At 38.9% G+C, this 18155-nt stretch overlaps 1 protein-coding gene across 1 annotated transcript in view; it reads right to left on the bottom strand.

Annotated features, from left to right (window-relative positions):
* Positions 1-17430, bottom strand: part of LOC121299121 (multiple epidermal growth factor-like domains protein 11) — a 57639-nt gene extending 40209 nt beyond the window's left edge. Inside the window, exons 1-5 of the mRNA XM_041226681.1 lie at positions 17277-17430; positions 15225-15348; positions 13812-13913; positions 12339-12439; positions 6675-6767 (exon numbers count right to left, since the gene is read on the bottom strand). Of these exons, the coding sequence (XP_041082615.1) occupies positions 6675-6767; positions 12339-12439; positions 13812-13913; positions 15225-15340 (412 nt within the window). The 5' untranslated portion in view covers positions 15341-15348; positions 17277-17430. The remainder of the gene's footprint in view (positions 1-6674; positions 6768-12338; positions 12440-13811; positions 13914-15224; positions 15349-17276) is intronic.
* Between the last annotated feature and the right edge of the window lie 725 nt (positions 17431-18155).

Raw genomic sequence — 18155 nt, forward strand, 5'->3', positions numbered from 1 at the left:
ATTAAGCCATTTTACATGAGCAATAACATACCCCAGACTTTTCAAGGAGCTGAATGCGCACTTTTGTATAGAAACGCAACAGGAGGGCAGAGTGACATCACTGTGTTCCAATACAGAGGAGCATATTGTTCTGAATTGGAATCACCTGTAAAAACCACCCAATAAAAGCTTCACCATGAATTGCTTTGCATGATAAAGACACCCGCTGTGACGATCACTTCCAAATTTTAACTGCGAGTGGTGACAGGCATGTGTCTATAGCAATGCTTGTCACCTTCCTGGTCCTGCACATATGTGTCACCATCGAAGGAGGCGACCGTTTAAACATTGGGAGAATGAGATGTCCTGGAAAAGAGCTATGTGAGCCTGTCTTGGATTCAAGTGAACACATTACCATACTGATGAAATCACAGCCACAGACTGCAGTATAACACACACACACTCACACAGTAGAAACATTACTCTCAGACTTCATCTGCATAGCAATCATGTATATTTACACACACACACACAGAAGAAATATTACTGTGAAATATTACAGGGATGATAATTCACACATCTCCTTGAAAGATAAGAACCCCCCCCCCAAGATGAATTCTGCATCCGTAATATAACGTTTGCAGTTAAGCTTGAGAGGTTTGTTTTCTTTATCAAAAAGAAAGACCTTCAGGCATATCTGGTATATGTCAAGACAAATGAAACTGCATAGAGTTTGTAAATGACACAGTGGACCGAGAGACTGACCTGCATTTAAAAATGTTATCAGCAAACTACTATGCATTTACAGTCAGCTCCTCAAAGGCAGAATGAAATAGTTTCTGCCAGCTTAGCTCTTTTTGCCTGCCGTTAAAATCAACTCACACACTGAGACACGCACACAGACTGAGACACGCACACACACTGAGACACGCACACACACTGACACACGTACATGCACACTGACACTCTCACACAGAGAAGGTCAAACCAGTGCAGGATGAAAAGAAAAGGGTCAGCCAGTCGACAGTAATTATGTGTCACCGGGATAGTGATTGATACCTGTAAAGCTAAAGGTTTAAGAAATTTATTTGCAAGATGTTTAAAATTCAGAATTACCCTCCTGAGAGAGACACACTAAGGGCAGGTACAGTATATAGAGGAGGATGCCTAAGGGATGCCACGAATGAGGATGGACCAATTATTTAACATTGAGACTCCCAAAACATAAAAGACTTTACTCTGCAGTGCTAATTAACAGAACTGTAACAGTAAACACACAAATTAAAGTGATGTGTTTATTATAAAAACAAATACCACATGAAGCAATAGATTTTAATGGCGCAAAAGTGCACCACACTTGGAGAACACTCATTTAGCTTCATGGCTCTGACTCTTTGCATGCATGAGGGTTTGCACACTGACATCATATTGTTGCCACTTGATTCTGGGATCTGTTAAGAGGTGGGGAGTTAAGAGGTGGTTACAAGAGCCTGTGCTGTGCAATCTGATTCATTGAAACAAACCCACAGCACTACAGTGGTAATGCATTTCATTTACTACAGTTTCCGCTCAAGAAACCCCTCTCAATGTAAAGTGGAACTGAACCCTGAATGCAATAACATTACCAAACTACACTGAGGTAATTCAGGCCAATGTTACTTGCAGTTTTTGAGATTAAGAAAGGCTGGTTTAATCTTGCGATGGCACAGAGGTAATTTAAAAACCAGGGACATGCATATTTGAAATGCCCAGGTGGGCTGAACTAAAATCAATAAAGAGAAGCAGGCAGGCTGCAAGGACTGGGCTGCGAGCGTGTTGTCACTAACGCAGCTAGAGTTAAAAGCGCAGTCCATGATTACTGCTTCACTTTGTGAGGCGTCCAAGAATTAGTTCAGTAAGCTGTTTCTTATCAGGGGGAAAAACAAGAGGAAAAAACAAAAGGACACTGAGTTCAAACTGGAGCAGTGAGCAATGTTAGAAACAGGAACTGCCTTCTCACTGAAAACAGCTACACGATGAACTAAACCTGGAAATATTCGCTGTACAAAAAAAATGCAGTTCTGAATTTCAACAGGATACCGCTATTTAGGGTTGTGGAATTCAGTTTTTAGTGGTTGAAGGGCAGATAAAGTGCAAGACTTAAAACAACCTAAAACCTGTCAGAGATCTTTAAAAATAGGTTGAAGCAAAGCTGAACAGTAATACAAATTCTTCTCACACTGCATGCATACTTTTAAAAGTCAAATTCCAGCTATGCCATGGATTTAAATGGCAGTTGTATCTCTATTTCTATGATATACCTGAGTTAACACTGCATAGGAACCGGGCAGCTGGTTTAGTTTGCTTCTGGTAAATGATTGAACACACTGCACAGAGCTGCAAGATTTCTTAAAATGCCCTCAATCAAAAAGACACCAGTTGCATCAAAAATTGAAAATATTTCTGCTAACAATTGTGCTGTCCAGTAAAAGAAGGGACATTTCACATGCTTTTTTCTGCTTTAATACATTTTGTGTTTAATCGTGAAACACCTATTTTTAGACAGTGAAATAAGTCATTTTTACAGTGAAAAAAATACAGCCCTAATTATAAGGAAAGAAGAAAGTGGGCAAGACTAGATGAGGCTCCCTCGAGATTACAAAGAAGCAGAACTCCAGAGGACAAGAGCACTCCCTTGTTTAAGAAGCCATTCCAATCTTATTAACAGGATGCCTGCTGTTTAAGCCATCAGTATTTTCCGATCAGGTTGAACAGTGTGTATCATCATCCCTTACCGGCCCCGTCTACATGGCTGTAATAAGCATGTTAGTGCCTGGAATGGCACCATCTGCTCAAGAACAGCACTGATAAATGATCTGACCACCAGCAGGTGTGCAAATTGCCAGGGGGCTGCAAAATATTCTTCCAGTCTATCCTATCAAACCCTAACAGGCCTGCCCTTTCCATCACTCATTTTTTTATAAATGACATGCTGATATAGTGAGTGAAAGAGAGCTACTAGACTGTGTGCCTTTCAACCAACCTTTTCCCTATCCTGGGTAACAGGAGAAAATAAAAAACAGCCACCTTGGAAACTCAGGGGGTTTTGCAGGAGTTCAATCGCTGTGGTTAACCTCTCCATTATTATGCGTGAAACATGCTTGATTTCCTGCGAAAGGACACAGCACTCACCCCAGTAAGGACTCGATGTCCTGTTGTTATTGGAGCATGGTTAGTTTAGACTCCATCTGCTGTGCGGTAGTCAAACTAACTGAAGTTTCACATCTAATCAGGGTAATTCAGAAGGCTGTCAGACTACAGTGACTCCTCTGTAGCTACACGAGGCATTGCTTTAATTACCTTCTTAACTCAGTAACTAAAACTTCAAAGGCTTGCAAACAAAAAAATGGCCATATCTAGGTGTATAAACCCTACCCCTTTGAAGCTCAGATTCTCAGCAAAGTCACAGAATTGAGATGCTTTAGTGTGCAGAAATGCGCTCTTATATTGCATAAGCTGATCCTGCCTCATCTCTCCCTTGATCCTGGTGGCAGATTGGCTTCTGGAATTCTAAGCTAGGTAGCAACACACTCAAAACCAACCCCCAGTATTCACCTACAGATCCCTTCAAGACTGCTTCAGGGGGTCAGGCTGGTCTGTAAAGCTAATGCGCCACAGTACATTTACTCATGACTATTTAAGTGTTTTTGCTTCCTATAAGAAACCTGCCAGTGCATCTTACTCATAGAGTTCAGCTACAGCCCAGAGGAATCCAGCTTCAAGCAGCTGTCCGCTCAGTCCAGGGTTATTAGACTAGGGTCTGCGCAGTCCAGCCACATTAGAAAAGGACCAGAATCTGAACGGAAAGCTCCCTTTGAATTTGCAGCTCTGTGTGCTGGCTGGTTGATGCCGTAAGGATTGTCAGTGCAGAGCTCTGCGAATGGAGCAGTGTTTATTAGAGCAGCACAACAGAGACAGAAGAAATACATGATCCCCGTCTTTCCAGGGGCCAGGAGCACTCAGCAAACTTTTCACAGGCGATATAGCTCCCAAAACTTTTACAAGATTCCATAAATACACAGTGCATTTTGGTCTTAGTATTTCAGCTATTAATTATTTTTTAAACTCAGATATACTCTCAGCCAAAATCGCCCTTGATTTAAAACTAGGACGTAGGTCAATAGCCAATAAACGCTGCTCTATTGTTTCAGTGCGAAATGCGAATCGTGCTGCTGATTAACAGTGTGAAATCAAGAGGATGCCTGCAGGCAATGGCAGATGTACAGCAGCATGCAGTAAAACACAGGTACCTATAGTGACAAGGAGCGCTTCACTGTTCAGCAATCTGCACCATTACCTAGTCCTGTGTGGCACTCAAGGCATTGTTAGCAAAAGGGGAACTATCTGGAAAAATTAATTTTTTTATAAACAGATTTAGGTCGCAAACAGAAAAAAGTGGGTCGTTAGCGTATTCACAAAGAATGCATATATATACACACACACACACACACACACACACACACACACACACACACAGGACTGCAATGCATTTACTGAGATGCTAATGTTAAATAAATACTGTGCTTCAGATAACCTGCAGAATATTTAAAAACTGAAATGTTAGCTTTCAGTACACCTCAGAATAAAATAACTGGTGTCAATCCTAAAAACAATTAGTATCCTGTAACAACGAAACACACTTAAACGAATAAGAAGATTATTAACACTGGCATAGCAAGAACTTACATTTAGAATACAAAACGAAATCCGTCCAGATGCAGCATTTATCAAAGGAAACAGGGCAGATTTCATTTAGAAATTGACTCACGTTCCTCATTTTATAGATGAAAGCTCATAAATGAAAATCATTGGAAACTTGCCCAGTATGGAAATAAAAGTTAGGAATAATATTTCTATCTCAACCACAGCCCTATGTTTTAATAATGAGAATTAGCAGAATACACTGTGTCTTTACAACATAAAAGTTTTGCTTCTATTTATTGTTGTTCATAATAATCAATATGGTAAACAAATGTATTCTTTGCCATTTCTGTGTGTTGAGTCACACTGCTTACGACTGAGATCCTGGTAAATGATATTAAAGTTATACGTGCATCATAAACTTTTGTCTAGGAATCGAAGGAATCAACCACTGTGTGTGCAGAATTTTAGTACAAACTTTGATTTGGGACTTTTCACAAAACCTAAGACTGTTTTAAGGAATATTTTTTAAGGATGTTTTTTTCTTTAAAAACATTCTCTTTAAAAATGTGAATAAACTAATAAACCATCTGTCAAACGGTGGGGAAAAAAGGTCTAATGAATTGATTTAATTTATTAAAAGTGAATTTTAAAAAAATAAATAAATAAACAGCTCAACATATTCCTTAAAACATATCTTAAAACTATTAAAAGAAAAATAGTAACAAATACATGAAATAAGGAAGACCATTCATAAAGGATTGAATGCTTTTAAAAAAAAGCAATTGCAAGAAGCATCACCAATCACATTATGAAAATGTTCTCATGACAAAAGCAAAGCTCACTGTACTGAAAGGTTCCATTATACCTTCTGGCAAATCAAAACCATTTTAATAAGAAAAGGAATGCAGGACGCTATGAATTAGTCATTAGAATTTAACTGCATTCGGTCAAACCACAAAACCAATCCTGAATTAGCAACGGAACACAGCCAGGCTGGGGAGCTGGGCTCAAGTGAAGTTGTTTTGTTGACTTGTTCTACTTAAAGAAATATTAATGACAAGTCAGTACTTCACCTTCAGTGTCCATTCTCAACATGCACGCTTTATTTAGCTGATTGCTTAAAAAATGTGTTTGACCTCAGGATCTTTTTCCCTTTGCCTTTTCCCAAGACAGCAATAAAAGCTCAGAAACAAGCCCTGGAGGAGGGCAAGAGCAATCACTCTACAGGGTCGGACAGCTATGTGTTTCTGCTATGCATTGATTACTCTGACTGCCCAGATGAGACTATGCTCCTAATAATGATAAAGGCTACTCCTGTGGATCTGAACTGTTCTCACCAAATGCTGCTGGACAGCCCCACCCCATCCATATTCATGAAATAGTTTAGAGCAGAGCGTGGTTTTTTCCAAAGGAATTAAGCACAAGCAGCCAGCAACAGAATTAAACACAGGAGAAAACCACAGTATTCATTCCTCTCAGTGAAGAAAGTCCAAAACAGATCAAACAAGTTTCATTGCAACTGGATAAGTGCGTTTAAAGGTATATGTAGAAGTCTTTCAGAGCTGCATGTCCACTTGTCTTTTTTTTTACAGGAATATCTAAACAGCAGCTCTCATATACTGTGAGCATGTCTCTGTATTTTGATACATAATGGATCTATGTTCTTACTAGAACTGTCTTATCAGAACAGCATTAACGCTTCAAGGTCCACTTCATTAGTTGATCAGGGGTTTTACTTGTACACACAGGCAGTGATGGACAATCACAAAAACTATGTACACTCAGTTATGTCCTGGAATGACTTCAATTGATAAAGATCATACATTACTGATGAACATTCTGGTTTTAAAACTATGTATTTATGGCAAAATGGTTAGCCATGTCTTTAAATGTGCTTTATCACACCGCTCTGGGTTTTATAATGTTTAGCAGTGCTTTATTGCCCTTTGCTATGTTTTTACTATGGTAAACCTTAATGAGGGTATGAAGGAGAATCCTCTATGATCACTCACCGCTGGAGCAGTCGATGCCTCCCCAGCCTGGCTCACACAAACACGTGTCAGGAGACACACACCTTCCGTGGACACACTCCTCCACACACAGAGCTGCAGGCAGGGAAGAAAAGAGCTTGTTAGTGCCTTCCACCCACCATCCACCGCATGCAACATGAGAAAGAACGTGCTAACCAACCTTTCACCCCAATCACAGATTGCCAAAATCATTCAACAGAATCTCACCATGCAAAGTTGATCTGTGATGTGTTTATTTACACAAAAGAGATACTTTACCCCTTTCATGTTCTGTTTGCAGCTAGAAAAAGTGGCTTGTAACCTTGTAACAGCTAGAAAGTGTATACGGTAGGATTTGCATGCTAAATGTATGAAACAAACTATTGACACTCACTGCACATGAAATACCAAGACATCCACTGCTGTAAATATTTCATTATTAGTTCATTGTCACATATCAGTTTATTACATTGACCTGTTTAACCACTTGCTTATGCAGCCTTTAAATACAGAAAACTGTTGTAAACCCTTCTTAATCTGATCCCCTGTCGCTTTGTCATGATGATATCTTAATGAAACAACCAGAGGTACCCAAGTATTTACTAAGAGTGCAGTTTTCTTGATCATTCCTATTGTCCATTATGGTGGCCTATTGATTTCTGCAACATTAGCATTCCCAGCAGGACTCTGCTAGCAGTTCCTAGTTTGAATCAAGCTGGTAATAAAGTGACCTACATGGGGTTCTGCCTCTGTGCCAGCTTTGGTAGAAAATGCATTTAGCATGAATTATATCTCCATAGCCAAGGTCATGCAGCAGGGTTAACAGGCTGCTCCTGTCATGTGATGAGAACTGAAACAGTAAGCTGAGATTCTTATCACCGCCATGCTTTATTATAATGGGACAAGCGAGGGGAAATAGGCTGGAAGGCACAGCACAAGGTCTTTCTAAAGCACGGCCAGCTGAGGTCAAAACCCTTAATGTCACCACGACGCCACTTTCAAACTAAACTAATACTGACAGCAGATTATTACAGGAAACCAAAGTCTGTGGCTTTTAGTGTTATTAGAATGTTTTGCCTGTAAAATTTATATTTAAGGATAGATAGTATTACAGCGATATTCTTGACTGCATATCAATAACTGTGATAAATGCAAGACTAATTATTCCTAATTCCCATATTCATAAACTGTGCTTACTTAAGTGTGCCAAGTTAACTGTTTCGTATTGAGAAAGCACACTTACTGTAAGAAAGCATTAACACAAGGGTTTTGTCTGAATATATGTCTTAAGGCCTCTACACACCGCATCAAGCAAAACTTTGCAGCAATGTCTTTCTCCTGAGCTAGACCGCACTAATCCCATAAATGCACTGGTGGCAATAATGTTAAGCTAGGCAAATAATATCAGCAGATTTTATAGCATTAGCACCTCACAGGCAGATTATTAATTCCTACTGCTAAAAAAAACTTTTTTTTTCTTTTTTCTGATTTAAAATAACAAATGTTTCACAGACTGTTCTAAATCAATAAGGCTACCCAGAAAATTCAAAGCGTTTAAAGCATAAAACATTTCAATTTTGATAGTGGAAAAATTTGACATTTCCTCTTTTTTTTTTTAGCTTAAATCAGTAATATCCGATGAAAGAAGCAAACTTGGTTCAATTCATTCCATTTTACATTCCATTTTGTGACTAACATGCAAAAAGAAACACAGCGGCAACAATTACTGGAAGCCAAAGGCCGCACTAAAGCAGATAAAACAAAATGCTGAATAAGGATGGGACATTAAAAGGCCAGTTTGAATGAAAAACTCAAATCTGCCCACTAAAGTTAGTTCTCATGAATTAACTGCTTATCTTAAAATGAGCTCAGCTCCATAAGAATCTACATAAAAAACTACATTGTCATCATTGTACAAAAGATGTTATCAAAGAAGCTGCAAGTAAAAGTAATTTGTGATTGCCGTTCAGTTTTTAGTATATGGATTTTCCCTAGTTCTATGATAGGACAGGCATGGTAGTGTGAAAGAATGCTGAAGAACATTGAAGCATTGTATAGCACGTCAAGGTATGGGCAGACTGGTGAAAGCCATGGCTAAGTATGGTAAAGAACTGGAATATCTACACATTGTATAGGCTTTTGTGCCTCTTATCAGAATTCCTTTCATCTTTCTGTGATTGCAGCTTTTGTTCTATTTTTAGAGTTTCCATTGCAACCTAGGGATTCCAAAATAGAAAGTAATGAGAGAATATATTGGAGTACAGAGAGTTAAACAATCTGTGAGTGAAGGCACTGTGAACATGTTTTTATTTGATCAGCGTTTTGGTTTTGCAACTCAACTACAGAGTTTGAAAAACTCAAACAATAACCAGGTGACAGCAGTCTCTTAAATGGAAGGAACAAGACACTTCATATTTGTCAATTTGGACAGATTGTGATTGAGAAAAGGAGTGCTTTCAAAACTGTCTCTATGCAAAACAGTCCTTGCTTGACAAATCATTTAATCCCCTCAAACTGCTGGGATCAGTGAAAAAAATAACACGGCGCAGGGGACAGCACAGACAGCAGAATGGGCTCCTTGTAACACATTCATTTAGGGTCATTTTAATCTTCTGTATACGGTGCATAATGCATACACAGTGAGCGTGCTGCATTACTGCTTACTCCAACCATGCTGTACAGGTGAACTACAAACCAGCAGACGAAATGACAAACTGATGAGTACAATAAAACTGTGACACACTGCACTCAAAGGCTAGTGATAATAAATACAAAAACAAATACAAACTAACTAAATACCTTCTGGTTCAGTTCAGACATCCCACCCAAATCAATGCTCCGTGATTACATTATTGATCAGCCTGCTCTACACCCCTCCACCCTAACCCCCGTCGCAGGACCCATAGTGGGCCACATCTGTTCCTCAACCCACTGGAGGAGGGGAGGTCTGGGATAGCCACAGGGTCCACATTGACCAGTGCTTCACAGTGATAATCAGCCATGCCAGGGGTGCCGATAAATCTCTGTTAATAATATCTGTACTTCAGCAACTGCAATGCACACTAACAAGCAATCAGCCAAACAATTCTGTTTAGGGCAATGCGCTACCCCACCAAAATACCTAATATCCCAGCCAATATGTAACCAGCATAGGATTTTAAAACTCAGGTCACCTAAGGCTCAGGTAGTTACACTGAGAAGGCTGGAATGCTCTGGAAAGCAGTTGCAAAACAATTTTGGGATCAAACTCGGAAAAAGGAAACAAAAATATTTGTCTTCCTAAGCAAAAGCTTATCGGCCACTTTCAGAAGCCACTGTCACTTAAGGGTTGTAAGACCGTGGCTGGTGTTGAGAGAAGAACACTTATGTTAACACTAACTAACACTCAGGTGTTGTTTCTGAAAACAGCATTTCACTGCATTTCAGTGTATCACAAGTTTTAATCTCCTCCAATGAAAAGCACATTTAAGGAGATGAGGTTTTGAACCTTTTAACTGAAATAAACTGAGTGAAAACACAAAAAACATTGAACTCTCCTTATAAACGTTTTCCACAGTAAAAGCACAGCAATGTGTAATAAAGCGTAGTGAAAGCATGGTAAAGCATAGGAAACAAAATAAGAAGTTATGTAAAGAATATCAATGAACATGGCAGACCAGGGTAAGCAACAATAAGTGCAGAGTACAGCAATGAGGAAAGCATGATGACACAGCAGCAAAGAATATACCGTGGAAGACTTTTATAAGAGAAGCTCCCTACAAAGTAATGTGCCCCAGATAACAGCACTGAAGGCCTGTCCAGCTTGTCTGTAAAGAAAAACACTGTATTCCTCACACAGCATTTCTCTTTCCACTAAACTGCATTGTGCACTGCGATCTGCAGCAGACATTCACCACACCAGCTGACCTGTGGCGGAGGATGGGCAAGCAATTGCATGATCAAAACAAGATTAAAAGAGGCCCCCCATGAATAAAATCTTTCTACTGTCTCAGAAAAAGAAAAAATCCATTTGGTAAATGAAAAGCTACTTCCACCTGACTCCCATTTAAAGGGACCTATTCAATTAGCTTGTGCTTATAGAATTGGACAACAAAAGACCTGTCGACAGCACTTATCATTAAGAAAACACACGAGCATCATTTGAGAATCACTGCGCAGCACCGCGTCTGGTAACAGGTCTCCACAGTAAAGTATATGACTCTCTTTGTTTTCAGAATAATCCTCCAGGGCGCATATAACCAAGAGCCTTTATTAAAGCTTTGTACAACCTAAAGAAACGAAGAAAGAAAAAAGGTTTGTACCGCGTCTTCCGCTCAGGGCTATTTTTCAAGGGAAGGAAATGTATTTAGAGTTTAGCATCTAGGGTATATAACTCATATTTGTCAACAACATCAAGAATAAGCAAAGCCTGTTCCATTGCAAATGGAGTTCTGCGTTTTATTTAGGTTTTTTTTCCTCACTGGTCACTGATTCTGGGGTCTGGTGGAATAAATGAAGTTGCGCTGAACGAGTCATCTGTAATTGAAATAATAACTGCCACAGTAAAGCCTGTTTCTATCTGTGTATCACACAGGGATCCCTATTCAACAGTGGCCCCTGTAGTATATCACAAGAATAAACCATCGGTTACGCATGTCTTAATGTGTTCAGAGTGCTTATCTTCTATTGGTTAATGACTAAACGACCTTGCTGCTGATTGGACAGCTGGTTAGTATATAAAACAGTGAATCAAGGGCATAGCGGGGTTACTAAAATGTACAGATCCTGTGCCAAGTTGAACACCTGCTATTTCTTTCCTACAAAAAAATGATTTTTTTTTTTATATATCTTGATGAGGTTTGTTAATTATTCTCGTGTTTAAAACACTCTCTAAACTGAAGAGAAAAATTCACAACCCCCCTCGAACAAAGGACAGCAATACCAAAGCTTCTTTTAAGGAAAAGACAGAAGCACTTTTAATTTGACAAGAACAGCAATGGTTGTCAGGTATTCATTTGTATGAGCGAGCATTATTATTTATGTACACATCAAGTACACTGAGAGAAACACAGACAGAGGTCATGCATGATCACATTAAACATGTCATAATTAATAAACAGTTCATAATCTGTGACATCCAAGTTCTGTTCTTTATGAAGTCGTGATATTCCACTCTTGCATCAGAAAAGGACTGCACTGAGATGTTTGCTTTGAAAATTGACATGTGCAGAATATTAATCACTGCTGTATTTGCTAATATGGAGCAGGGTCTAAAGCCCTGTTTATTTTCTCTCTGTCCCTCTTACTAGACATTTCAATATAATGACATGATCAGGTGCAGGGATTAGGTGCACAGTAAGGTCAGAGGTTTGGTCAAGTATTGAACTTTCTGATTACAATAGCATTTAACTTGGAATGCAATTAAGAGAATGCCGTTTGATTTACTTGTGGTCATCTCAAGATATTGCAGCATTTGTACTACTGTGGCATTCATGAGGACATAAATAATACAGATTTAGCTAAAAAAAACAACAACAAAAAAAACCCTTTAATCAATTGTATATCTGAACCTTTCTGACCGTATTTCAGAGCTTTTTAAAACAACACTTGAACTCAAATCCTGCACCTAACACGCTTAAGAGGTTCTGAAGCCTAACTTCTCTAAAGGATTTCTTATGGATCACTTACGGATGCAGAAGTCTCCGCTCTCAAAGTATCCCGGGCAGCACTGGGATCTTCGGCGGTACATCGTCCTCAGTCCTCGTCGATAAGCTGTTTTGTAGCTGATTCTAAAAAAAAAAATAATAAAAAATGTTTGAAGTCACGTCCCAGGATGATGTAGTTTTAGTTTTCAGAACACTGAAACCTTGGGCTGACCTCAGATCTGCATTTCAAAACCCTTCTTATCTGCCCTTCCAGTTACCCGCATTTACATTTCGATGCACTGTACACTAACTCTTTATCCTCTAACAGATACAAAGGAAAAGTCTGTGGCTTGCCCTTGATTGCCAACCTCCAATGGGATTCCTGTCACCTTTACAGAAACACAGCAATCCAGTCCCCAAGGCTCCCTGACAGCCCCATTCCTCCTGAGCTAAGGTTACATGAACTCTGAAACAGTGAGGGGAATCTTCTATCATCAGGCTTCGAGGGGAAGCTACAATAAGGATGAAGAAAAATTAAATTCACCTGTGCGGAAAACTTTTCCAGTGTCATGCCGTAGGGGCAAGACAACCACCGGGCACGCATGGAATGTTTTAAAAGAGTTTGAACTTCCATTTCAGTTTTATCTTTGGCGCGACCAACTGATCTACAGATTTTTCAAAAGCTTCTGCTCCCTGATGTCTATATACTGCCTGCTCTGTAGGTTTAATTCCAGGTAGGCCATGGGAGAGAAATGGACAGACACTACTGGAAGGGATCAGGTATATCCAGCAATAATCCTAAATAAAGTGTAAAAGCAAACAGTAATAATGTTGCTAGCTCCAATAAAGGTGAATTCATAGATTTAAATGTCTCTTACTACTAGTCATTTTGACTACAGACAAAAATCATGCAAAATGCAGTATCAGCATCGCTTACTGACAAACAGCATTACCCAGAGTAATGACCCAATACTATCTGAAGGCTATGGGGGGTGATATGGTCTCCAGGGATAGCACTGTATATTGCAAACATGTCCAGAAGGCAGCAATCATTCGTCATCGTCTGCTATCCATATAGTGTACAAGTGTGTCTGAATTGTAAAGATTCAAGGACACACTGAATCATATCTCTACCTCATACCTCTACCTGGTGGGGGGGTTGGGGGGGGGGGGGGTTGAGGGGGGGTGTGAGACGTGAGTCAAAGTTTCATTTTGTGCAAAGACAAGCAAGGAAGGAAACAGTGATTATGAGTTTAATATAAAAAAAAAAAAAAACAGATTCTACTTATAGCTTTACATACAGCACAGCCAGGACTCATCGGAGTGTGGTGCATTTAAACCAGATCAGAATGTATAGCTCTACATACAGAACAGTCAGGACTCATCGGAGTGTGGTGCATTTAAACCAGGTCAGAATGTATAGCTTACATACAGCACAGCCAGGACTCATCGGAGTGTGGTGCATTTAAACCAGATCAGAATGTACATCTCTACATACAGCACAGTTAGGACTCACCGGTGTCTGGTGCATTTAAACCAGGTCAGAATGTCCGTGCATCTGGTGTAGTAAACCTGATCAAAGGGGTGAGCGTAGGACTCCTGGACAGTCACTGCATAGCTGCACTCAAAACAGAGAGGCAGAGGCAAATTCAGTGCTAATAACGACATGAGCGGTTACATGTGTGTAGAATAAAGGTGCTGCTTTTACAGGGAGTTGCTTCTAACAAGATTTGTGACATGGTGCTAACTGTAATGTAGTTTTGATCATAATTGGGTCTAGAATATATATATATATATATATATATATATATATATATATATATATATATAGAGAGAGAGAGAGAGAGAGAGAGAGAGAGAGAGAGAGAGAGAGAGAGAGAGAGAGAGAGAGAGAGAGAGAGAGAGAGAGAGACACTTTAATGCAGTTTGCATGCCACAGAAAGCTCCACATTTATGCAACAATAAAATAATACAATGACATTCTCAAAGCAAAACTTTTTTCACTTGTTATACAGCCAGTCTGTCTTTAGAGGCTTCCTCCTACTCTCTTTTAAATATTTCATTATTCAGACCAAGAGAGGAGAATATTGCATGCCATATATCTCAGGTTATCTTTTTTGCATAAGGAGCCAGCAATTATTGCTCTATATTTTTCACAACTGACATGTCCAAACACAACATCATTATTACAGCGATGGGCATGCCTGAGATTTATTCTCATCTGAGCTCTGTGATCAATCAGTCAGGGAGTTTAATTTGTATCTCTGCTTGCTGGGGACTTCTCCTTGGAAAATCAATACCTTCTGCATGCAATGGGAATAGTTTCCACCCTTCTGCTTTGTCCCAGAAAAGTTACTGCTGGAGCTACAACAACTCCCTTTGCTTCTCAAGCAGAATGAACTGTATTGTCTGCTGGTTTAAAACAGACATCTGCCAATGCACTGGGTTAAAGAAAGCTCTCAGTTTGCTTGCCTTTGCTTTCCAGGAAGTCAGTAACTGCTTTACCTCCTTGGTCATGTCAACCCTGTAGTGTCTTCTGGGACAAAACATGTCATTCAATAGAGGAAGCAGCTGATTCGTTATTGACAGGAAAGGGGTTGGGACAATATCCCTCTCCAGGTGAAATGACTCAGGAAGCACAAGTTGGTCTAAAAGCATGGCTTGCAAACAAAGATGTATTTAACCTAGTGTAGCACAGATATCCTATTTTAGAATAAAAATGCATGCTTGCTAAAGAATGCACATTTCAGACTGGATGTGCATGGCGAAGAAAATGTATGGAACAATTTTGTTGACTATGATTACTTTAAAAAATGTTAAACTTTAAAGTACAGATTTATTAAAAGACCTGCTTGTCTAACTCTGGGTCCTGTTTATTATGAGGTCCACTCATTCTATTATATTAAGTTGGACTCTCTTACACAGTTACCTTTCCCAGTGGCTACACACGTTGGGGTCGTCTGGATTTAGAGAGCCAGCCATGTTTAACATCCAGATGAGCGCCACCAGCTCTGGGATCCAGGGAAACCCTCCACACACCTTCATAGTTATACCTGGGTTAAGAAAAAAATCATTGAAATGAATATAACATACAACTCCCTGTATCTATTCAAGCCAAAGGTGGGTATATAAAAGGTAGATTCATCTTTGGTTACTGGCTACATCTGAGTGCTCAAATTCATGTTCTTGTTCCTGGAAAATTCATCATTAATATATAATACAAAGGCATGATCAACCAAAGGGTCAGTGCAGTGGTAAGATCCAGTGCCAGCACATGCCTGCCAATTCATGTTCATTCACTTCTGCCACAAAGCAGGATAATAACCTGAGTGCAGTTTTTCTTAATTGAATTCAACTGGGATAGCTCCTGTTAAGCAAGTGAAACCAACCGGTGAAACCAGCCAGTGAAACCAGCCAATGAAACCAGACAAGATAATCAAGCTGATTCCAGGCTGAGAAGAACATATGTGTGTGCTGTTATGCTTCCAGTTACCCAGAAAGGGTTAACAGGAAAGCTGCTGACAACTCATTTGTCCTTTGTATAAACAGCAGAAGCCCGCAATGAAGTCAACGTCATACCTCAGCTGTCATTCCCACATCTGATACCACAGTACCGCACTAAGGGATATATGTACTGCAGTTACTGCCGGAGTGAAAGAAAATGAAAAGTGAAAAGAAAATCAATGTGGCTTTCATTTCCCCTTCAGCGAAAGTTCATCTCTGGAGTCAGAGGTTAACTTGGTGTTCATTCTCACTACAGGATGATTTAATACAAACCAACACAACACTGTGCAGCCTGTTGACGGTACTGTAATCAAACATGACCAATCGGGGTCTATTTTAATGATCTAAACAGTGGTAGATCTTAATACCGTCGCTATTCAACTTATCATGAATCATGAATCTTTCAGGAGTGATTTAGATTGTATTGACATATTGTGTATTAACAATACTACATGCGACAACAATGCAGCGAAAACAGGCTCACCTAAAAACTGTTTTTCAAATGTTAGATTTATTAAGATGCACAGCTGTTTAGATTAGTAAAATATAACCCATGTTGTTTGTTAATGCTTTTAAATGATGTACCTAATGCTTTTCACGAAAAGTAATATATATTATATATATATATATATATATATATATATATATATATATATATATATATATATATATATATATATATATATATATATATAAAAGGACAGTTCCCATAAAACATCTTATTCAGCATAATATAAAGCAGCCTTCTTAAACGTTTTACATTAAGAACTCAACGCCTGTTGAATGTGAGCTTTTCCAATAGAGGTAATGTCTCGATAAAGGGTTAAGGTATGGAGTAAAAGAGGCAGTTTTAGTTGCTTCTTACTAGGTTTGTGACATAGTGCAAAGAGAATTGCAACTTGGAAGATAAATAAATATTCTGTAATTTAAACATGCAAATAAGTGTATGACAATACAAACACATTTCCACTTGGTCTCCTTCAAACTATGGAAACCATTCAATATAAAGTATAAATCCATAGTAAAAGCATAGCAAAGTGTAATAAAGCATAGTGAAAGCATGGCAACGAATATGTAAGCATTGTAAAGCACAATGAGGTGTGGTGAAGCATATTAACAGCATGGCAAAGCAAGATAAACTGTAGTAATGCATTGTACAACCATTGGAAAAGCATGGGTTACAGAATTGCAAACATTACTGTGCTTATTTACTATGGGAAACTTTACAAGAAAACACATGAAAGCAGAAAGTCATGAATCCTGAGGCTATTGAAGAGGATATAAAGAACATCCCCCAAAAATGTTATTACAGAACATTTGGATAAAAAAGTTTAAATTGAACTCTTCAATAAACCCAAAGTGGATGAATCTGACTGCGTGTATTCTTAATACAGGACTTTGTATATTTTAAACAAATACAATCAAAAATCAAAGTCACAAGCCGGGCTGGGCTGCTGCCTTGCTGCTCGATGCTCACCTCAGACACTGCTGACCTCCCCTGTGCGGCTGCTGCTCCAATGGGCACTCCTGAGCAAGGACCTGAACTCTGTGAGAGAGGCAGAGACACTTCACACACAGGCAGGCAGGCAGGCAGGGAGACGGGGAGGCAGGGAGGCAGGCCGGCAGGCAGGCAGGTCCCTTTCAAAGTTTCCGAAGGTCTGAGACACACTCTCGTCGTCGCCAGTTATTTCTCTATTTCTCTCTCTTTTTCTTTAATGTCTCTAATTTCTGTTCTCCTTCAGAGGACTTAATATATATATAATAAATCTTATATATAGTGTTTAAAGATTCATAGGATCCTCAGGTGAACTTGAACAATGTTGTGAAATAAGAAGTTTGAAAAAACATGCAGAAAAAAAGAAAAAAATGCTGCTAATATATATATATATATATATATATATATATATATATATATATATATATATATATATATATATATATATGTTTGAAAGAAGGTATAACAGCAGAAGGGCTTTTGTCCAAAACATCCTGAAATAAAACCTTTAAACCTGTTGTGTACATCTGGGATATTATATATATAATTTCAAACAGTTACATAACAAAAAAGTGTTTTTGTGATTAACATTTTTCATATGGAATGCAATTTGGTTTGTTTCTATTATAACGTAATGTAGCTAGACTGCTAAGAAAACAAAAAAGCAATAGTCCCATGCTTTAATCCTGGCTTATTGTACTTTCTGTAGTTCCATTATAAGCAATTATTTTTCTTTACACTGGCCTGTAAGACCTAGTAATTGTATTACCCATGGGGGTAGTATTTTACAGGTTGATTAATATCACAGCCTACTAAATACCAATAATCCTTGCATAATACCTTTAATTTGTACTCCTTTTC

The sequence above is a fragment of the Polyodon spathula genome, chromosome 24 (assembly GCF_017654505.1).
Source record: "Polyodon spathula isolate WHYD16114869_AA chromosome 24, ASM1765450v1, whole genome shotgun sequence".
Taxonomy (NCBI): Eukaryota; Metazoa; Chordata; class Actinopteri; order Acipenseriformes; family Polyodontidae; genus Polyodon; species Polyodon spathula.